Below are 23,580 nucleotides of genomic sequence, written 5' to 3'. Positions count from 1 at the left end.
GTCATTATTTGCTTGGGCGAATGATTTATCACTACGTGCAAGAGCACCCTAAGGCCTCATGTCCACGGGGAAAATGGGATTTTAAATCTGCAGCGTTTTTCCCGCAGCGTGATCCGCGCCCCATAGGGATGCATTGGACACCCACAGGTAGTTAAATACCTGCGGATGTCATTTTCCCTTCAGGCGCGGATTGCGTCTGCGGGAAAACACACGCGGTATGCTCCATTTTAGTGCGGGTCTCCCGCAGGAAAGGCTCCCGCAGGCTTCTATTGAGGCCTATGGAAGCAGTCCAGATGCGCGGAACACCCGTACCTGAATTTCTGCTCTCCGGCGCGGTAATGGAGTGCCCGGCGCATGGGTGCGGCACGCTGCCGCGTGCTGAGCACATCCGCTGGGCCGAAGAAAGAAGATCCGGCCACGACGGAGGGAAGATCCGTAGTGTCCAGACAGGCAAGTTTAATCTTATTTTTAGCCTCATGTCCCCGGGAAAGGAGGTACCCGCTGAGAGATTCTGCATGGAAAATCTGCGGCGGGCCCGATTTTCCCCTTGGACATGATGCCTAAGGCTAGGCCATCGATATGCAGAATGACGGGCCATGATGCTGACATTCTTATGATCAGTCGAGACCCCAATTAATCACACATTGATGGCCTATCCTGTGTTTTTCTGCAGAAGTCTCTTTAAGGGTGCGTTCCCATGGGACAGAAATGCTGGGAAAATTCCACAGTATTCCCACATGCAAAGCAAAGTCATTATCTGCACCACTGCAGCAGATTGACTCGAAATCAGCTGTGTACTTCCACAGCACCTGACAAGCTGTGCTGCGCTCAATGTGGGGCGCTGGGTGCAAGGCTGCGCCAACAGCGCATAGAATTGGGAGGTAAGGGGAGCATTGTATCTGTCGAAATCAGGTGTGGATATACAGCTGACTTAGTCACCATTTGTGCGGATTTTGACTCAGTTGTGGACTAAGAATTTTCCACTGCAGATTTGTGCCCCGAGGGAACATACCCCAAGAGAGTATTCACACAGGCAATTTACCCATGCAAATTCTGTCCGATTCTTAGATGGACAGAATTTGCAGGGGAAAATAATCCATTCATTTGAATACGTTAATTCACATATATGATTTTTCTCTCAGACCAATAGCCCATGTTTAAAGAATTGGCACATGTCCTATTTGTGTGATGCTTGTTCAAGAATCACCCATTATTTTCTTAAGGAGCATAAAAAAACGGATCGAAATCACTTACCATGCAAGCTGCATGCAATTCTGAGATGTCTTAATGCAGGTAACAAACACAAACCAGGAAGTGCAGAGCAGACAGGAACAGGAGTGAAAACTGCATAGGAAACACATCTTTTACTGACCAAAGCTGCACTCACCTGTGTGAATACAGCCCGAGAAACTGATGGAAGTCTTAGGTTATAAAACACTGAGAAGATCTTACCGGAAATCTTCAGGAAGGGATTTCACTCCAACACCCGCATCGATTGCTGTCTGGGCTCTCAGCTCCTCTGCCGTCAGGAGACAATGCAAGCGGTACAGAATGCTTGGCAGGCACACTGCCTTCCTCCACAAGGATGCTGGGATTGGATGAATTGCACAGAGTTCGGGAACCAGGATCTTTCAAAGAACAGAAAGGAGTTGCATTTATGGAAGCCACCCATCAACGAGTCCCCAATTAGACAAGTACAACACTGTGGAAAGTTACCTGTTTGTTCTGTAAACTTTCCCACTTGGCTTTCCGTTTTTCTGCACTACTTAAAGGAAGAGCCTTTCCCTTCTGATTCAGATGCCGTGGGGTCAGCAGGTTAAGTCTAAGGGGAGCAATTAAAAGTTGTTACACTTTATATTATTCAAAATAACCTGTTACAAGACTCAACTGATCACCATTTTCAGTATCTGCTTGCTGGCATTGAATAGAAACACCATCACAAACACGTCTGAAAATTCTTACTAACCCAGTTCCCTTGCCACAGCTGTGGGTTTGGTACATAGATTCAGTTTATGAGAAGGGAATAACTCTTTTAAAGGGCAAGGTTTCTCAAACTTCTTCTACTCAGGTAGCTAGTGTATAATAATGCCAGGGACTCGCCAGTGAAGAAATACTATTGCTCAATACTCCTATTACCCCCTAGCAGTGGTAGTCAAATACCGCCACGCAGTGCACATAATAAACCCTTAGCAGCACAGCACAAACTACCTCTCACCTGAGCCAAACAAGCCATGGGTGGAAAGCTGGATTTAGTTAAGCATTTAAACCTTTAAAGCTTTTCAATCCAATTTGGATTCAGGGTTTCTAGGGGGCTTTCTCTTTCTGCCATTATACAATGGCGCCATCTGCTGGCTAGAGCCAGTTCTGCGGTATACGACATGCTGGAGAGGCCCCCGACAACAGAGCGGCCAGTAATCTACAGTAAGAATACCCTGCCGGACATCTTCCGACATCCTGTACAGCTTTCAATCAGAATGTAGGAAGACGGCAGACAGTGGATTGGAAAGAGTTAATTTCTGAATTCCGAACCCCGTATTGTAGCACTGCACTCCTCCTCCACAAGCCTGTTGTCACTGCACTAGTGACAGTTCTTCTCACGCCCAACTAGCCTCTGGATCTCCTACTCATTCAATCCATGAGTTTTGGTGCTAGCAGCAGAAGTGGGCAGAGTTGAGGACATCATTGGAGTCCATTTGCAACCTATGGCCAGGACCAATCATGGACCGCAATTTACAAGGGACCAGCGAAAACACACCAAGTATTGTACAGCCGAATTTCTACTTGGCACAGATGGGGTTCCGTGGGCCTCAATGCGGTGAGCGCCAGTTTGAGAAACCTTGCTTTAAGGCACTGATACACTAACAAACTGTAGTAGTGTGAAGGTAGGATAGCCAGGAGCAGCTTTTAAATATAAAGGTTTCTATTCACTGACAGCAAATACAGAGAAACAGGCATGCTGAGCTAACAGACAGCACTTCGTTCTTGTGTGTTTTGCGTACCGTGACGAGGTGTGGTCGACGTCCAAGAGTGGCTGGTTGAGGTTTGTCAAGTCGAGGTTGTACTTTGTTTTATAATATTCAGCAAATGTTTCATATTCTGGGGAAGGGAATTTACTGAGTGGAGTAAGGTCAGTGTATACATCAGCCACATAGAACCGATGAGGCTGGTCAAAATTGCGATATCTGAAGTGGAGAAATAAAAGGAATGTTTTAGTTAAAATATATTTTCAGGTGCAGAAAGCCCTTTAAATTATATTCCATCACTTCATCTGCCATAAAATGTTCTCACCCTCCCATATGATTGGACAGTAGAGGGTAGCATAATTATTAGCTCTCAGCTGCCTTGGATGCGAATAGATCCTCTACAAGCAGGGACATCAATAACTTACGGTAATAGCCATACTTTATTTGCAAGGGACAGGAGGGCAGCTTGGAGGATTTCTCAGTGACAGTAGGAGTTAACACAGGATGATGGAGTCCTGCTGCATCCACCACTACTATCTATGCAACACTCACTCAGATACCAATGGGTATGTTTAAAGGGAACAGGTCATTACCTTTGAACTCCATAAACTAAGACTCAGCATGACTTTTTTCACATAGCTCTGAAGGAGCACTCTACCATAAAGATGAATGGGAGAGAATGTGCACAGAGTCATATGAAAAAAGTCAAGCTGTGCGCATGTGGGGACATAGTGCAGGAACGGGGCACCCAGTGAATATAAGAAGCAGCTCCCTGGACTCACCTTTGAACCCCATAATGTAGTTTATGGGGTTCAAAGGTGATGACAGGTTCCCTCTAAGAAAAATGGCCTTGTACCAGGGCGAGTCATGATCCCACACAGAAGCAGAGCCCCCTTTAATTCTGGCATATTAATGAGCTGCACTTGTCTCAGTGATGCATAAGAATGGTGCAGGACCTACCTTGGAATGATAACAGCATCCTGGTAATCTTCTAGTTTGAAAATAAAAGGATTCTCGGCTGAATATTGAGTACTAGGAATGCCAGTACGAGCTTCTGATTTCTCAATATCTTCCACAAACTTAAAATCTATATCCAAAGTGCTGCAGTCATTAACTTAGGAGAAAACACAAATCACAAAGTCACGTTACAGAGGGTTTTATTGGTTAATTAAAGGGGTTCTGACATGAAGAAAAAAAAATTGTACTCACCTTGCCTGGCCTGATCGCCAGGCATGTCCCCTCCAGCCGGCATCATCTTCTGTGCCTTTAAAGCAGAGCAGGAGCGGTCAAAAAGACCGCTTCCTGGCTCTGCTCCGTCCGTCAGGCACTTCCGAGGTCAACGGACGGACCGCTCACAGCAAGCACGTCACAAGCAGTGCTTGCTGTGGGCGGCCCGTCCGTCCGGCTGAACTCCGGAGTGCTGCGCATGCGCAGTGGAGACGCAGCCCGTCCTGACTCCTGTCAGAGGGCACCTCTCTACTGCGCATGCGCGCGATCCCGGAGCGGCGCGGCTGCTGGAGGAAGAAGACTGCCTGCCGGGAGCTGACCCCCCGATGTCAACAACAACAGAAGACAAGGTAAGTGTTATATTTTTATGCTTTAGCAGCCATTAAACCATGGGTTCCCTGGGTCCATTAGGCACACCAGGGGACAATGGCTGCTAAAGCATAAAAAAATTATTCATGTCAGAACCCCTTTAAAGAAGTTGTCTGAGTTATATAAAGTGTATAGAGGGTCCCCATCGGTGCAAAAAACCCCAAAAAAACAGCTGATACCTCTCCTCGTTCCTCCACCGGCTCCACTTTGGTATTTACAGGCTGCAGTCAGCTTGTGCTGTCCTGTAAACCTGCTGCTGCAGCCAATGAGGGCGCTCAGCGATGAGTGCTGCTATTGGCTGCAGCAGCTTGTTTTTAGATGGCTCAGGGTGACTGCAGCCTCTAAAGAGGATGTCACCAAAAAGACTGGAGCCAGCCTCGGGGAAGCGGTGAGTATCAGCTGTTATTTTACACTATTGGAGACCCGTTAAAGGGGCACTTTATACAACTCGGACATCTCCTTTAAAGGAGAACTAGCAGAGTATATAGGAGTCCTTATAGTGTACAATAAAATAGGATAAACATCTCTAATACTTTACTTCTGGGCAGAGATTTGATTACTGGGGCTACCCTGTGATTCACAACAAAATCCCAGGATGGGGGCTGAAATATGGTGTGAAGACACCCTAGGTTCAAGCAATCAGTCCGCATCTTAAGATATTAACCCTTCTGCTGCCAGGGTGTTTTCTCCTGCACCTATAGTAATCAGGACAATTTTCAAATTTTCGACATGAACAAATAAAACATAAAATTACAAACCTAAAATAAGACCCATCATACTAAACCCCATAGAGTTTATGAAACGAGACACCTGGCACATTGTGCAAACACCACTCAGGACTATGTACTTACAGGAGCCTTCATGCAAGGTTTCATCAAAGTGTAATTTGTCATTAAATAGGCTGTCCAGTTGCAAACTATTGATAGCCCCATCTACAGGATAGGCCATCAATAGTAAATTAGCACGGGTCTGCCATCCGGAATCCCTACCAGTCTCCTGTTGTCTGGGTCAGTGTGCTCATGTACTGAGCTGATGGTGAATGAAGCAGACTAGCTCTGTTCCCGCTGCAGTGGCCAAGTTTGGTACTGCAGGCCAAGTAGCCGTTAAAGTGAATGGAAACTTTGCCTGTAAATACCAAGCCAAGACACTGTAGTGTCGCAGGGCAGCTAATCGGCAGGGATTCCTGGACGACGGAGCTGCACCAATCTACTATTGATGGACTATCTTGAGGATAGACTCATTATTTTGCAATTGTACAATCTCTTTAAAAATGCTTGAAAAAAAAATTATTGGTGGTTAAAAGTGACTCAAGTAGAAAATTATGTGCATAAAAGCTCCTAAACTTCAACACGCGCAGCGGTCACATAAACCACTTATGTGCATGTAGACTAAATCTGCTGATTGCAGTTGTCAGCTATGTCCACCTTCACATAATTTTGTAACAAAAAGGCTTCCAAGAAAATATAATAAATGAAACAGAGGTCACGCGTTATTTGGCAGCCAAGTAGTTCTTTGTGGTGTACTGTATATATGTTTAGCACATTTGTGGATTACAACCAAAGTCAAACACACTTCACAAGATACCCTATGTAACAACTTGACTTAATGTATACACATAACGACCTTCAGACAACTGTCTCAAAGAGGAATTAGAAGCAAAAATGCCCACAAAATTTGCAACTACAATGCGTACTCAACACCGCTTATGCTAAAAATAAAAAAGTACTCCGCATAAAAACTGTAAAATGTAAGGAATTCATACATAATACACATCTATGTTCATAGGGCTGTGTGTGTATAAAAAAAAAATAGAACATCAAAACTGCAGGAATGTGCCAACCAATTCTGGCATGCAAATACAACTAATTATTAGATGAGCAAGTGCTCATCTTCACCTCTTTTCTGAAGGGGAAGATGGGGAAATCCCTCCAAAATGTGACAGAGAAAAAAAAAGTGCTCTCTGATTGAAATGGGGGTTGTAAACATGATCAAAAGTCACTACAACCCAACTTGGGGGGCATCTAGTTAGAGGGGGGGCAGACAGGAGGATCTATATAGCTCCTCCCTTCCCTGCCGTCTGTCAGCATGTCCCGCTACAGCAGCCCTCCTCCTCCATGCTGTCTGAAGGAAGAGCTAGGTGAATGGGAAGGTTATGTGATGCCTATGCAATGCTCATTTACCAGCTCTTGGAAATTGTATTGTGATTACTGACTTTAAAACAAAACCAATATCAAAGCACTAGCTGCAATACAGCCTGAGAGAGACGGTTGTAGCAAAGATGCATCTCATACTGTCCTTGGTTACTGAAGCATCTGCCTGCAAGGACGTGTGAGATAGGTCATTGGCAGACCAAGGGTTAAAAAGCAAGGGTTTACCTCTAGAGAAAGGATTATTTGTATATTTCCATCGTAGGTCTCCTTTGAAGCATTTGAAATATGAACTAGTAGGTGCATGTGCTAGCACTTAACAGGCCCCCCCTTGGTCAAAATGCAGGGTAAATTAATGCAAATCAGGGAGTTGAATCTAGCAGTCACAATATAAACATAAAACGTCTGCACAGCTTACCAACATTGAGAGGTAGAACACAATAAGCAGCGTCAGCTGCTGTAGGCTTGAATTCTAGTGCAGGTTTCTCAAGACGAAGGATGTGTGAGAATATGTACTGGTGTAGCCGGGTGATGAGCTCAAGTTGTTGCAAGGTCAATGTAAATCCAGACTTCTTCAGCTCAATCGATATGGTCACTTCTCCTGATCGGGTGTAGACAGGGAAGTGTGGGATCTGTAAGAGACAACCAACACATAGAAGTCTCTTTAGAGAATAATGCATTATTGATTCCACTGATCCATCCATGTTTGAACAATATGCTCAATTCAGCTTGCTGGAAACAGCGAGCCGGTCAACAGATATAGCCTCAATAGCTTATATGACTTAATGTTTGGCCTCTACAAACACATTTGTTCTTTAGAAAAGTTGTCTACTTTAGAAGACATTGTTATACCACCCTTAGAGACTTCTGAATTAATAGAGGGGTCCTCTGTCCAACATCCTTATAACATGGCCGGAGTGGAGGACGACTACAAAGTGTGTCTTGCTTTGGAGGAAATGTCCTGCATTACATATACAAACCACTGATATAAATGGGCACTATGTAATACTTCATTTCTCCTGTGGTGGTGCTGCAGGGATACTGAACACTTACTACCAAGCTTGTCCTCAGAGATCAGTAGTAATCTGTGGTGAACTTTGTGGTCATCTTATATTAAGGGACTCTTGTAAAAGGCAGGGACTGTACAAAATGGAGAACCCTATAACAGCAGTTTACTAAACCAAAGACAGAAATGAAGGCAAGCAGGAGGTGATGATACCTGAGGTATGGGTTTGGCAGTCAGGATGCCGAAGCATCTAGTTGTGTCCTCAGGAGGGTAGAGCTTGCGCCTCCTGAAGTTTAGTTCATCTGGTAGAGGGGTTGTCAATACCATTCCTATCACATATAGGTAACACGGCTGGCCAGGCTTCGGATAACTGTTCCGCAGACACTCCGGGATCTGAAAGAAGAGGTTTGGGTTTTTTTGTTAGGAGTTTGTTAAGAATCAGAAATTGTTCTCTACCAGTCTAGTTACTCATCCACTATACGAGGGTTTGTGATCCCTAGATAAACTGCAGCCCAGATGATTGGCTCCTAAAGACCCAATTGTCTGTTTATCCCAAAGAAGCCCTTTAACCCCTTAGTGACGAAGCCTGTTTGCGCCTTAGTGACGGAGCCAAATTTTGGAAATCTGACATGCGTCGTTCAACGTAGCATAACTCCGTAAAGGCTTTACATATCCAAGTGATTCTGACATTGTTTTTTCGCCACATGTTGTACTTCATTTTGGTTGTAAAAAGAGACAGATATAATTTGTGTATATTTATTAAAAGCGCCAAAATTGGGAAAATTTTGAAAAAATTGTCATTTTTTCACATTTTCAACTGTAATATCTCAAATATGTCCAAACATACTGTACAAATTTTTGATAAGATATATATTTCCATCTGTTTACTTTATTCTGAATGCACATTTGAAAAACTTGTGTTTTTTTAACCATTTAGAGGACATACAAATTTAACATTACTTTTCAGCATTTTGAGGAACACTTTATTTTCCTGCACCAACCCAAGTTTGCAAAGGCTCATGAGTGTCAGAATAATAGATACCCCCCCAAATGACCCCATTTTAAAAACTACACCCCTTAATGTATCCACTGAGGGGTGTCATGAGTATTTTGACCCCACCGTTTTTTTTTCAGGAATTAATTAAATTTAGAGGAGAAAAATTAAAATTTCATATTTTTGCAAATATGTCATTTTAAAGATATGTTTTTTTCCTATAGTGCCCATGAAAATGAGGATTTACACCCCAAAATGGATACCCCCGTTTCTCCCGTGTTCAGAGACATACCCATTGTGGCCCTAATCTTATGTCTGGATGCACAACGGGGCCCAAAACGAAAGGAGTAGTCGGTGGTTTTCAGAACATAAATTTTCCTTGAAGGCGTTTTAGGCCCCATAGCACTTTTGTAGAGCTCTTGATCGGCCAAAACCAAAGAGAACCCCAACAAGTTACCCTATTTTGAAAACTAGACCCCTTAACGAATTTATCTAGGGGTGTACTGACCATTTAGACCCCACAGTTTTTGAATGAATTCAAGCAAAGCAAAAGGAAAAAAATGTGATTTTCGTTTTTTTGCCAATTCAATCATTTTAAAAACTGCTTTTTTTGTACAGCACACACATGAATGAAGACTTGCACCCAAAAATGGATACCCCTGTTTCTCCCGTGTTCAGAGACATATCCATTGTGGCCCTAATCTTTTGTCTGGATACACAACGGAGCCCAAAATGAAAGGAGTAATCGGTGGCTTTCAGAACTGAAATTTAGCATGAAAGTGATTTAGGCCCCATTGCCCACTTGTAGAGCCCTTGAGCGGCCAAAATGAAAGAGAACCCCAACAAATGTTCCCGTTTTGAAAACTAGACCCCTTAACGAATTTATCTAGGAGTGTACTGTGTATTTTTTTTTTTTGTACAGCACACATAGGAATGAAGACTTTCACCCCAAAATGGATACCCCCGTTTGTACCATGTTCAGAAACATACCCATTGTGGCCCTAATCTACTTAAAGGAAACATAGCTAGGCCTATAATGGAAGGAGCACCCGTTGGATTTCAGGGTATAACGGAATAAATTCCAGGCCCCATTGCCCACTTTTAGAGCCATTGAGTGTCTAAAACGATAAAGAACCCCCTCAAATGACCCCATTTTAAAAACTAGACCCCTTAACAAATTCATCTAGGGGTGTACTGCGTATTTTGACCCCACAGTATTTGAATGAATCTAAGCAAAGCAGAAGGAAAAAATAACAATTTTCATTTTTTTGTCAATTTTGTCAATTTAAAAACAGTTTTTTTTGTACAGTGTACATAGAAATGAAGACAGTCACCCCAAAATGGATACCCCCGTTTGTCTCGTGTTCAAAAACATTCCCATTGTGGCCCTAATCTACTTATAGGACACATGGTTAGGCCTGTAATGGAGGGAACACCCGTTGGATTTCTGGGCACAACTGAATAAATCCCAGGACCCATTACCCACTTGTACGGAATAAAACCTGACTCCCTAAAAATATCCCCCCCCCCCCCCTCCGCGCCCTTTTCGGCGTTCCCCAAATCTTAGATAAAAGTAATAATGTGAACTGTGTGGTACTTCCGAAGACAGGGGTTACTACGGAGGCTCATTGGGATGGGCCCATGGGGCAATAAAACCGTGTATCCCCCCTCCTCATGCTTTTTGGGGGTCATTTCTTGACCTCAGTGGCGGGTATGGGGTGTAAAAAGTGGCGTTCTGTGAGTCTCCATAAGCTTGCTGAGGTGCGGCGGTCTCACACAGAAGACGTTCAACAAGCTGCTCCTGGAACTGCATGAAGGCGAGCGTTCCCGGGGCTTCTTGTAAATTACGTATTACAGGTAGCGGTCTGAATAACGCCGGGCTCACACGGCCGTAGGTGGAATCCGCTTGCGGAGGCCCGCAGCGGATCCCAGCTGTGAGCCGGCCAGGACCCTGCGCACGGCCGCGTAATGTACTGCGCATAACTGCACACAGGTGGTCATGCGCAGCTCATTTTTTTTTGTATTTCCCGCAGTCGCTTAGCGATGACACGGGTACCCGCAGCCCGTATACAACGTAGTTACGTATGGGCTGCGGGTATATCCGTGACCATGGAGCACAATAGGCTCTATGTTGCGGATATCCGCGGTAAAATAGAACCTGCTGCGTTCTCTTTTCTGCGAGTGGATTGCGCAATACCGACCCGCTAATGTGAGCGGAATTGTGTAATCCAGTGCGATTGATCTGCGCATTACCGTGGATCAGACGCATGCGGAATCCGTAATTCCTATCCGGTCATGTGAGACCGACCTAAGGTAGATCGCTACTTTTTTATTACGTGACTGGCGACCGCTGAACGAGGCCACCCGTCACTGCTCCAGGCTCTCGGCGACCGTTGGTCGCTGGGAGTAAGGAGATTTTAAATTTCCTGGGCTCCCTGACTCCTGCGCATGTGTCCGGTATTTTGCCGGCGGTCGCATGCGCAGAATCCGGGAAAGTTCACGGATGAGGATCGCGTCGGGGTGCAAATATGGAGGCCTCCGGTAAAAAGTTTCATCTCCCCTCACCGATCGCATCAGTGAGGGGAGATGAAGCTTCACCTTTTTTTTACTTTTACGTGATCGCCATTATCCATTGGATAACGGCAAACACGTGACCAGAAACCGCTCACCTCGGCCCCCGTGAAATCTCCAGGCTCTCGGCTAAATTTTGTAGCCAGGAGCAGGGAGATTTTAAATTACGCTGGCAATCCACTGCTTTTGTGCATGCGTCCGCCACTTTGGCGACGGGCGCGTGCGCAGAAGCTGGGGTAAGGTCAGCCATTTCATCCTCCCTCACGGATATGATCCGTGGGGGGTGATGAGACATAAGATTTTTTAACTTAACTTTTTTTTTTTTTACTTTTTACACTTTTTTTTAAACCTTTTTACACTTTTTTTTTCCTTTACATGATCACTGTCCTCCATTGGATGACAGTGATCATGTCCCTGATGACATGTCTCTGCTCATGGCAACACATGGCAGCCAGGAGCAGAGGAATTTTAAATTTCCCGGGGCTCGAGCCCCTCTGTGCACGCGCCCGATGTCAATCGGGCGCGAATGCGCAGAGGGGGACTTCGGATCCCGGAACATCGGGACACCGCTGAGGACCGCGGGTGAGTATTTTCACCTGACACTTTTTTAAAACTTTTTTTTTACTTTTTCGCGATCGCCGCTATCCAATGGCTAGTGGCAATCGCGGGCCCAGGGACTGCTCACCGCGGTCCCCGGTAACACCTCCTGGCTCCCGGCTACCTTCAGGAGCCGGGAGATTTTAAATTTGCCGGAGGTCCCGGGCTTCTGCGCATGCGCGTGACGTCATTGACTGGTGCGCATGCGCAGAAGACCGCCGGCGGGTCCGGGAGGACCAGATTCATCGGGGGCAGCGGGGAGAAGGCAGGTGAGCATTTTCAGCTGCCCTGATGGATCCGATCCATCAGGGCAGCTGAATATCTAACTTTTGTACTACTTTTATTCACTTTTTTGCGATCGGCGCTATCCATTGGATAGCGTCGATCACAATACCGGGGGGGGGGGGGGACTGCCCGCATCCTGGGATGACAGCTCCATGCTGTCGGCTACCTGCGGGCACCGACAGCATGGAGCTGTCACGTCCTCAGGCAAGTGGACATTAATCCAAAGAGGATGCATAAAACTACGTCCTCTAGGATTAAAGCCCACTTTCTGAGGACGTAGTTTCCCGATGGGGCAGTCGTTAAGGGGTTAACATCAAAGGATTGGGACTATTGCTCCTCTTGGTCGAGCCTGGCCGGCCGGGAACACTGGTTTCTTCCTCATCATGTAGGTCCAGCTCCTCCTCGTATTTAACAGTTTCTTTGCCAACCGGCATTAAATGGTCATCCAGTTCACCTGCAAGGAATGGATGAAGAGTTCTAGGTTTTGCAATATAGAAGTTTGGAAATTATTACTTAACATTGTAAAAAATGTGTGATGGATACTTAAATGAGAACATGCTAAAATGTTCTAGAAATTAAATGAGAACATGCTAAAATGTTCTAGAAAACTCTCTTGAAAAAGGTGAAAAAAACTTCAGTGGCCAGTTGCAATATAAGTTGTCAATAGTTGCCGTGTCAGCAGATCCTGATAACGAAGGCGCCTCAGCACTGGTTTAGGCCTCGTTTACACAAGCATTGTTTTGCATGCATCCGTGCTGCGCTAAAAGCAATGGGCTTCCTATGCAGGAAGCTGCAGCACAAGCCAATTCAAGTGAATGGGGTCCATTTTAAGTCCCTTCACAGCGTAGTGTCTGGGCATTGCCATGCAGAGAAAACCAGCATTCATTCTAAGGATTGAGATCTCCGAGTTCGGACTGTTACCAATCAAAGTGATGGCATATCCAAGCAATAAGCCATCACCTTGTGAGATGTAAATACCCCTTTAAGAATATGTATATCACCACATTTATGAATAAGAAACTTACCGATCTGGTGCAGCATCTTACAGCATATGAGAGCCACTGCTCGCTCGGCAAGTCTGGCACAGTTCATGGATGGGCCCTGGAATAAAGACAAGCACAGTGAAGAGAACAACTAATAAGACACTTACACAAAACAATCAGTAAAATAGATCAAACTCAAATCTGGAGGACAGAATATCTCACTAGCAAGAGGCCTTGTCAGCGACACTAAATTCTTACCCAGTACTTACAACAATAGGGGCTCTGAGCGGGGAGTTGATTGGCAGGTAAAGGGTTGACTGGCAAAGACCACTGGGCACCTCTCTGGTTTTACATTTTGGAGCGAGGTGAGTAAATGGGTCACTGGGGAGCCGGGCACAATACCTGTGTACAGAGGGGCGACAGCGTAAAGGAAGAAGCATCTAAAGACGTTACATCAAAAGTGGCCTACCATCATAGGTTACATCCAATAGTCTCATTCATGGAAACTGTCTTTATTGCCTCATAGCAAACGAATAGGAACTCCGCTTTCATCCTTCTAGAACAGTTCAGGAAATGAAAGCAGAGCTCTGAATGGTTGTTATGAGCATGAAAGACGGTTTTCATAAATGAGGCCCACTGTAGTAGTACTTGACCACATGACCAATTTCCTATCCTTTGCTAGCCATCATCAAAATCTCTGCTTGCTGTCAACCTTTGATAGGATGGCTTTCAGTATAAGCAACATTGAACTGCACACAAAAGAAGAAAAAAAGTGTTTTTAGGTGAGGAGCTCAGGACATTTAGATCAAATAAAATAGTAATCCGTCAGCTCTGAGAAGTACTATTGGGGGGGGGGATTTATTAAAACTGGCGCTTCATTCGTCTAGTTTCAATCAAAAGTCCACTAGAGTAGAATGCACCAAACTGACGAAGCAGCGCATGCCTCAGTATATTCGGAGCATCTTTGGCTATCACTGCATCAGGAACTGAAATCTAGGCACCAGTTTCTAAATTATAGTACATGTATTGGGCCACTGAGGGCTCTGCCCCCTACCCCTAAACCCCACCCTCAGCAAAATCACACCCCTTACTCACCATAGGCTTAAAAATGTGGCAAATCTTAGTGCAATATGGTGTGCACTAAAATTTGTAACCACACAGTAAAGTGGTCTAAAGTCTTTGATAAAGTGCGCCGTGTGTACAGGCTTCCAACCCATGGATATAAACCATACTTCCATTCAGTGACAGCAAGCAAAGCTTTTAATAAGTTTCATAAAAACGTTTGCCAGAAAGTTGGATAATTTTTATTTATACAATATTTAAGCTTCATTTACATAAAAATAATAAAATTGACAGCAGCCAGCATCTCACTTACCGATTAATGTGGCCAATGGCATTGTTTAAGGTGACCCTTGGGCTGCCGTCATCTTGCCGCAAGACATATGGAGGAAAGATGCCATCATCATCCACGATGGGGTCCGACTCAGTGTCCCCACAATCCATGGACTTGGAGCATTTATTCCGTAGGATCTGTAATGCAGGCGAGTGTAAGCCCCCCTGGAGATGCTGCATGGATCTGCATATACATATTACTTCTATCATACCTTCTCGATGGCTTTATAGGTTTTCAGATCCTCTTCGAATCCCTTTATCTTGTCGGTGTCGGCCAACATGATGTAGTTGGAGATGGGAGCCCGGGCTCGACCTTTAGATTGGACATATGACCTGTACTCGGTTGGTAAATCAAAGCGGACAACCAGGTTGCATTTTGGGATGTCCACCCCCTCCTCCACAATGCTGGTAGCAATAAGCAGGTTGGTTTCATGAGCTCGGAACTTTCTGAGAACCTAAAGGGGAAGGAGAGGGGCAGTTAGTGGGCCCAATAGTCACCACAATGGATAATGCAACTTTCTAATACTCTTTCTCTCCACTTAGAAAATGTAAATTTGCCATCAGTGAATAGAAACATTCTAGCCTATATCCAGAGGCTCAAATCCTATCCTGACTTAGTCATGCTCACACAAATAATGGACTGCTTATAAATTACTGGCATCAGCCTTAAAGGGAATCTGTCACCATCTTCTTGCAGCCCTCATTGAAATCACCATAAGAAATTGATAGTTACTCTGCTTGCAGCGATATGTCTGCTGTGTGTATCTGTGCAGTAGTTTGGGAGAAACTTGCATTTTATTAGTAGCACCCAGACACAGAACTAGTCCTGCATATTCATGAGCTGCAGCTAGCCACACCCACCCCGCCCTCCAGCCAATGATTGGCAGCTCTCTGTCCATGTACAGTAATAAGCAGACAGCAGTCAGTCATTAGCTGGAGGGCGAGGTGGGTGTAGCTGGCCTGCAGCTAATGAATATCCAGGACTACTTTAAGTAATCCTATATGCATGTGCTGCTACTGAAAAAATGCAAGTTTCTCCCAAACTACTGCACAGATCCACAGAGCAGACATATCACTGTAATCAGCGTGTCTGTCACTACCTTGTGCTGCTCTCAGAGAGGTGCAAGCCTACGGTTTCCAATGGGTTCTTTCAGGCTACAAAACATAGCAATGATTTTGTAGCCCGTGTGAACAAGGCCTTAATCCAAAAAGCAGCATGATCAGGACATTGGGTAAAAGCCTGTTAAAAAAAAACCCTAAGACTTCTCTATATCACTCAAAAACCGCAGTATGCATGTAACAAAAAAAGGATTAAAACAAAAAAAAAAACACACCAAACTCTTGTGAAAAGGTTGAAAAAGATGCTTGAAATTCATAGCATTCATGAAAAAAAGAGTGCAAAGTGGCCTTATGTAGCAGTGTTTAGCTTAGAAGATTCTCTATATAAATACATTGTAACAAACCCCCAGCCGTGTGAGCAAAACTGGGTCAGAATAGGTTTTTCAACCCTTTTAATGAAAACAATGAATGCTTCAATACAATGACTGCAAGCAGAGATCTTGAAAATGATCAAAACGGACAGAGAATAAATTAGGATTATTTGGCAATCTATCATTCTCTCAGAGTCCTGAAACCTCCATCTTCCCCACCATATACAAGATCTCCGCTTGCCGGTACTGAATGGAAACATTATTATGAGTGTATGCACGGCTCATGTGATGATCACACAGCTCTCTACATCTTAACCAGAAAATCGGTAGTTTTCAAGTTCACAAAATATGCTAATGAAGAAAAAAAGGAAACAAGTGCAATACCTCCACCCCCAAAGCGCAGTACGCAAGACACAGGCTGCGGTCCAATTTTGACACACGATCTCCGAGATCAAATCGTAATCATCTCCTGCTTGTATGAGAAGGTGCCGATTATAAACCTTCCCTGCCCCTTCAGATGACATCAGGGACCTGCAGCCCACCATAATGTCATTATGGGCAGCCTTGGAGTCAGAGAAGTCCATTACAATCTGCAGCCAGTCCTATAGATGTTCTTACAAGCACTAAATGGCATTATTTAACTGTCAGGGTGAATAAGCTGCAAGAAACGCAGAGCCGACCGGTAATGGTCTAGCAAGTGATCGCTCTGGGTCTAAAATGGCACATAAGTATAGTAGGGGCTGGACGGGGTCCAGGCCACGTAGGGGAACATACACAAAGCAGACTGAGGACAGAATAAGTGCCGCGCTACCCTTCCGGTATCAGCGGGGGAGGGGCGCTGCTAGTATTACCTCCTCCTGCTTTCTGAACTCCACTTCCATCTGCTTGTTTCGGGGCTGGTTCTTGCCAATGCCGTGTCCAGTTATGAAGTTGCTGCTAATGTACGCCAGCTCGGGGTCCTGCTTCCCAGCCTCTTTAATCAACCTGTAATGTTAGGTCGGAACCATTGGTTAACATAGCATTTTGATTTAAAGCGGTTCTTTGCTTTGGACAATCCCTACTTCTTAAAAAAAAGGTCCATTAAAATAAGCCAAATCACAACGTGCCCCCTGCACAGATCATCTATGGCAGGAAGGGTCCTTTATACAACAACTGTACGTCTTCATGTAACTGATGGGTTGTCCATCTCTCCTGCTGCTGGCATTACTAATGACTACAGGTGCCCATGTATGCCAGATGTGCTGCCAACAAGTTGTAGGACGATGATTATCGCCGATCGTCTGTTTGCTGCACATGTTCACACTGGACAACGATTGGGGGCTTTCGCTTAATCTAACTATGTTTTCTTTGGCCAGTAAGTGCCCCGAGTCCTCCAGTACAGGAGATGCCCCTCGTATCCCACCGCTCTCTGGGCAACAGATAAACCATCCAGAACAGTGATGCTCCCCATCGACTCATTCCAGGAGCCATGGCTTATGTTCTCGCTGTCATACTGGGTCTTGTTTCTTACAGGCTGAGTTGTACTTCTTTAATGGTACATCTACTCATTGTCAAAAATATATATCAAGCACCTAGGAGGAGTTGGCAGAGAGAAATGACACTTTGTGTGATTGTAACGTTGATGCAAGTGATTACAATATAAGAACAACAGGGTTTTTTTATTATAGAGAATAGAACACCCTGTTGTACCACCTCTAGCTTGGATACAAGATGCGATACGGGTGAGCATGGAGGCTCTAGTACCCTGTTGTACCGCCTCTAGCTTTCATATAAGATGCGATACGGGAGGGCAAGGAAGCTCTAGTACCCTGTTGTACCACCTCTAGCTTGGATACAAGATGTGATACGGGCAGGCATGGAGGCTCTAGTACCCTGTTCTATTCAAGCTAGAGGTGGTACAAGATGCAATACAGGCGGGCATGGAGGCTCTAGTACCCTGTTGTACCGCCTCTAGCTTGCACACAAGATGTGATACGGACGGGCATGGAGGCATGTATGGTATCCTGCAGCATATCGGCCCACATTTGTGCTAACTGATCCTGCAAACTCGTAGGCTGTAGAAGTTGGCATCCCAGATGGTCCCCTACATGTTCTATCTATCTATATATATATATATATATATATATAAAGCTGAAAGCACGCACGCACTGACTGACTGACTGACTGACTGACTGACTGACTGACTGACTGACTGACTGACTGACTGACTGACTGACTGACTGACTGACTGACTGACTGACTGACTGACTGACTGACTGACTGACTGACTGACTGACTGACTGACTGACTGACTGACTGACTGACTGACTGACTGACTGACTGACTGACTGACTGACTGACTGACTGACTGACTGACTGACTGACTGACTGACTGACTGACTGACTGACTGACTGACTGACTGACTGACTGACTGACTGACTGACTGACTGACTGACTGACTGACTGACTGACTGACTGACTGACTGACTGACTGACTGACTGACTGACTGACTGACTGACTGACTGACTGACTGACTGACTGACTGACTGACTGACTGACTGACTGACTGACTGACTGACTGACTGACTGACTGACTGACTGACTGACTGACTGACTGACTGACTGACTGACTGACTGACTGACTGACTGACTGACTGACTGACTGACTGACTGACTGACTGACTGACTGACTGACTGACTGACTGACTGACTGACTGACTGACTGACTGACTGACTGACTGACTGACTGACTGACTGACTGACTGACTGACTGACTGACTGACTGACTGACTGACTGACTGACTGACTGACTGACTGACTGACTGACTGACTGACTGACTGACTGACTGACTGACTGACTGACTGACTGACTGACTGACTGACTGACTGACTGACTGACTGACTGACTGACTGACTGACTGACTGACTGACTGACTGACTGACTGACTGACTGACTGACTGACTGACTGACTGACTGACTGACTGACTGACTGACTGACTGACTGACTGACTGACTGACTGACTGACTGACTGACTGACTGACTGACTGACTGACTGACTGACTGACTGACTGACTGACTGACTGACTGACTGACTGACTGACTGACTGGCCAAAAGTTCTCCAACTTCCCGATGTCGTAGAAACATGAATTTTGGCACGAGCATAGATTATCTCCAAAATAGGAAAAGTAATTGGGTCCCAACTCGATTATTCAATTCTAGCGCAAAAGAATTGGCGTCGAAATTTTACGTACAGAATCTAAAGCTCTCACTTCCCAATGTCATAGAAACTCGAAATTTGGCACGGGCATTGATTATGTCATAAATAGGAAAAGTTATTAGGTCCCAACTCGATTATTCAATTCTATGCGCAAAAGTATTAGCGTCCAAATTTTATGTGCAGAATGTAATTTCTTCACTTTCCGGTGTCATAGAAACAGGAAATTCAGCACGAGCATTGATTATGTCATAAATAGTAAAAGCTAATGGGTCCCAACTCCATTATTCAATTCTATGCGCAAAAGAATTAGCGTCCAAATTTTACGTACGGAATGTAATTTTCTCACTTTCCGGTGTCATAGAAACCTGAAATTTGGCACAAGCATTGATTATGTCATAAATAGGAAAAGCTAATGGGTCCCAACTCCATTATTCAATTCTGTGCGCAAAAGAATTAGCGTCCAAATTTTACGTACGGAATGTAATTTTCTCACTTTCCGGTGTCATAGAAACCTGAAATTTGGCACAAGCATTGATTATGTCATAAATAGGAAAAGCTAATGGGTCCCAACTCGATTGTTCAATTCTAGCACAAAAGAATTGGCGTCGAAATTTTACGTGCGGAATGTAATTTTTTCACTTTCCGGTGTCATAGAAACGGGAAATTTGGCAGGAGCATTGATTATGTCATAAATAGGAAAAGCTAATGGGTCCCAACTCGATTATTCAATTCTATGCGCAAAAGAATTAGTGGCCAAATTTTACGTACATAATCTAAATCTCTCACTTCCCAATGTCATAGAAACATGAAATTTGGCACGAGCATTGATTGTGTCATAAATATGAAAAAGTAATGGGTCCCAACTCGATTATTCAATTCTATGCGCAAAAGAATTAGCGTCCAAATTTTACATACGGAATCTAATTTTCTCACTTTCCGGTGTCATAGAAATGTGAAAATTGGCACGAGCATTGATTATGTCATAAATAGGAAAAGTTCATAGGTCCCAACTCGATTATTCAATTCTAGCACAAAAAAATTGGTGTCGAAATTTTACGTGCGGAATGTAATTTTTTCACTTTCCGGTGTCATAGAAACGGGAAATTTGGCAGGAGCATTGATTATGTCAGAAATAGGAAAAGCTAATTGGTCCCAACTCCATTATTCAATTCTAAGCGCAAAAGAATTAGTGTCCAAATTCTATGTACGTAATCTAATTCTCTCACTTCCTGATGTCATTTTATATAAAAGGAAACGTCGCATGGTTGCCTCCACGTGGTGTTTCCTGGGTAACGCAGAGAACTATGCAAAATGGTGAACATATGTTTTTCCTCAGTATTTCTAAAGTAACCACGACTTCATAAGATTTTCCGTGTGAACACCAGATAAACACCAGTAACAAATTAACTTGGGCGAATCCGGGTATATCAGCTAGTTGGTGATAAATCTCGCGACCAGACAGGCCACGGATGTGTGACAATGTTGTGGGGACATTCCTGTGACCCCCCCCGTGTGTGCGGCCGAGCATTATCCTGCTGGGAAATGCCATGAGAGGAACACATGTGGCTGCAGGATGTCCTGAACATATCACAGAGCTGTCATTGTCCCTCATACCACTACTAGGGGGGATCGCCTGTTGTATTTGATGGCCCCCCAGACCACCACACCAGCAGTGGGGGCAGTGTGCCACTCCACAGCAAAGGCAAGCAAACACGGCCATCATCAGTGTCCAAACTAAACATGGAATTATCGCTGAAGACAACCTGGATCCACTCCCTAGCAGTCCAGCTTCATTGTTCACGACACCACTGCAAACTGAGGCGACGGTGGTGGGTGTCAGGTGCAGTACATCTAGTTGGCAAAGTGAGACCAAATATCTTTCGGCCAAGTGTGCAGAGCTGGTTCCAAAAGACACGGTGTAACGATGGTGCCACCTGTCCCTGGATGGCGGGCAAAATAGTTGGAGCTATTGGTGCTTGTCAGACGATCCTGTCAAATGGTGGTCTGTCGAGATCGTCCTGAGCCCGATAGGAGGTGTGAGGGCACAAAAGGCTAACAGTCTGGACAGAACAGCCCAGGTGACACATAATTCGGCAATATGACCATCCAGCTTCTTGCATTCTAATAATGCGCCCCTCTCAGACTCTGGTAACGGGGTGAAACCTCTTCTCTGCGTCAAACAGGCGTCTAGTGGTCAACAAGCTCTTCACAAGCAGAAGAAGAGGTCACTACATACAAGGAGCCTCTGGGAGCTACAACTCTAGTCATTTGCATATCTGTCTGAGATGTAACTGCATGCAGAGTTTTGCAGCAAAACGACAACTTCTTCTAGGGGCACAGTATTTATTTTTGACAAGGAGTGTACATTATATAACTTAATATGATGTTGTCTGTAGCGTATGCCAAGTTAACATGTTGCAGATGAATGCTGTGCTGCCACCTTGGAGAGCCCACGACTCATTTTTCCATCAAAGAAGCTAAACGAAGGAGCACTTCTTGCAGGACAACCTGTAGTTTTATTTTGTGGTACACGAGACGTTAAATCTCTTTTTCTTCTGTGTTTTGGAGGCAGCATGAGCAAATACTTCTAGAAACAAATGCTTTGATGCTAGTATCAGCAGCGACCAAGTAGGCGGTAGGCCCTTGTATGAGGTCTTCACGTTCTGCAGCAGCACACTGCCTCACAACTGGCGAGCGTGAACCTAGCATTACTTCAGGTGAAACCAATAGGACCAAGAAACACACTTTTACCTGTTCAGGACAACTGCCGTGTATCTTCGCTCCACAAAGATGATCCCACACAAGATGTTGGTAAATGGGGAAGGGAAGCTGGTCTCAGTCTTCTCTTTCTCCTCTATCTCCTCGTCCTCATCATCGTCATCCTCAGAGTCGCTCCATGACACGTAGTTATCCTGGTTGCGGTTGTTGTACCATTCCACGCTCTCAAACTGCTGCCGCTCGTACGGCTTGTACTTGCGCAGAATCTCCAGAAGCTTGATCACTTTGGGGGTGACAAATTTCAAGTCGAGAGAGGCGGGCGAGAAGTGCTCCTCGCACAGAGCATGTATCTTCCTCAGGATGGTGTCTGTAAAGAGCAGGAATTTCCGGTGCAGCTCTTCTTGCTCGTGTTTAATATATTTCTGCAGTTCTCTCACCATCATGCCGGCAACTTTATCAGCGCACCATGGACCAAGGACAAACAGCACCGCCCGGCAGTCCGAGAGGATCTAATGGAGACACAATTTGTCAAAAATAAAGCCCAAACTGATCACAATAAAACGATGGCATCAGAGAGCCATACCAGATACACTAATGGCGGTCAGCAAGCTGGGACCCCGCCGCCTGCTACAATGAACACCCTGTGCTGGAGGTATGGGTCAAGGATCAGTCCCTGCTCAGTAGCACCCCACTGATGCAAGTTTCTAAGGTAGTACGTTAACCCCTTAATAGACATTGCTTTGGGCTTTAAACCACCAATATATTGTTTTTTTTGTTTTGCATCTACTGGGTAAAAACGGTTATGATTTACTAACAAGTCTGTGGTGTTCTGCTGGGTCTAACCAGACACAGTAATGCAATGATCCCTGGGGCCTAATGAATAGTTTTTTCGCTGAAACTCAGCAATAACCACAAGTTAATGCATAGCAAGTGACTTTTTTTGCATTTACACTGCACGATTACCGCTTAAGTTCGTTAATTTAAACAAATTTTGAGCGATAATCGTTAGGTGTAAATGGCCCAATATCTTCTTTTACCTGTTTGGAGATGGATATTGAATCTCTCTCTTTAGACACAACGGGAATGTTACAGTCATCCAGGAAGTGAAGTGCATCATCCAGTTCAGACAGGAGCCTCTGATAGAGTCCACTTTTGTCATAGTAGGGGCCACAATCCAATACAATCTCACAAGGCTGCGAGGCGTACCTTCACCAACAGGAGAATAAAACATTAATATAGGAAATACTTGATAAAATCCTTTTCCATTTCAGGGAAAGCCAAGAAAAAACATTATAAGGGACACTTTAGTCAAATAGATATGAAAACCTTTAGTTATGAATTAAAAAGGGAAGCCATGAGGAATTTCAGATTGTCTGTACCGTGGAAAACATAACACCCCGACAGACATGCACATTGCAGAAGGCAACACATCATCATCCTGGGTGCAGAATAAACTCCCTTTTTTTTCCTCCATAGTGCACTTTGTTTATTTTGCACTCAAGACGCCATCCTGTTTTGGATTTTCTGGAAGGGAGGGTTGCAGGTCTAGCGGACTGTGCGTGTCCCCCTCGGCTCCCTGCTGCTGACACACTGTTGACCAGAGGCATGCACATTGCAATCACCCATGGTTTACGCTGAAGAGCGGCAGCATGTCAGAGTAAGAATACTTCCAAAAGCAGCCAGAAACAGGGTGAAGA

General features: G+C 44.8%; 1 protein-coding gene across 1 annotated transcript in view; it reads right to left on the bottom strand.

Annotated features, from left to right (window-relative positions):
• The window catches only part of DICER1 (dicer 1, ribonuclease III), a 60,143-nt gene that overhangs the window by 19,000 nt on the left and 17,563 nt on the right, over positions 1-23,580 (bottom strand). Inside the window, exons 9-23 of the mRNA XM_066572390.1 lie at positions 22,921-23,089; positions 21,917-22,392; positions 16,816-16,948; positions 14,747-14,989; positions 14,518-14,672; positions 13,412-13,544; positions 13,185-13,260; positions 12,472-12,613; positions 11,043-11,106; positions 7,926-8,105; positions 7,125-7,338; positions 3,924-4,077; positions 3,000-3,182; positions 1,717-1,822; positions 1,453-1,628 (exon numbers count right to left, since the gene is read on the bottom strand). Of these exons, the coding sequence (XP_066428487.1) occupies positions 1,453-1,628; positions 1,717-1,822; positions 3,000-3,182; positions 3,924-4,077; positions 7,125-7,338; positions 7,926-8,105; positions 11,043-11,106; positions 12,472-12,613; positions 13,185-13,260; positions 13,412-13,544; positions 14,518-14,672; positions 14,747-14,989; positions 16,816-16,948; positions 21,917-22,392; positions 22,921-23,089 (2,604 nt within the window). The remainder of the gene's footprint in view (positions 1-1,452; positions 1,629-1,716; positions 1,823-2,999; positions 3,183-3,923; positions 4,078-7,124; positions 7,339-7,925; positions 8,106-11,042; positions 11,107-12,471; positions 12,614-13,184; positions 13,261-13,411; positions 13,545-14,517; positions 14,673-14,746; positions 14,990-16,815; positions 16,949-21,916; positions 22,393-22,920; positions 23,090-23,580) is intronic.

Source organism: Eleutherodactylus coqui, chromosome 6 (assembly GCF_035609145.1).
Source record: "Eleutherodactylus coqui strain aEleCoq1 chromosome 6, aEleCoq1.hap1, whole genome shotgun sequence".
NCBI lineage: Eukaryota > Metazoa > Chordata > Amphibia > Anura > Eleutherodactylidae > Eleutherodactylus > Eleutherodactylus coqui.
Note: the sequence above shows the minus strand (reverse complement) of the source record. Positions and strands in the feature narration are given on the sequence as shown.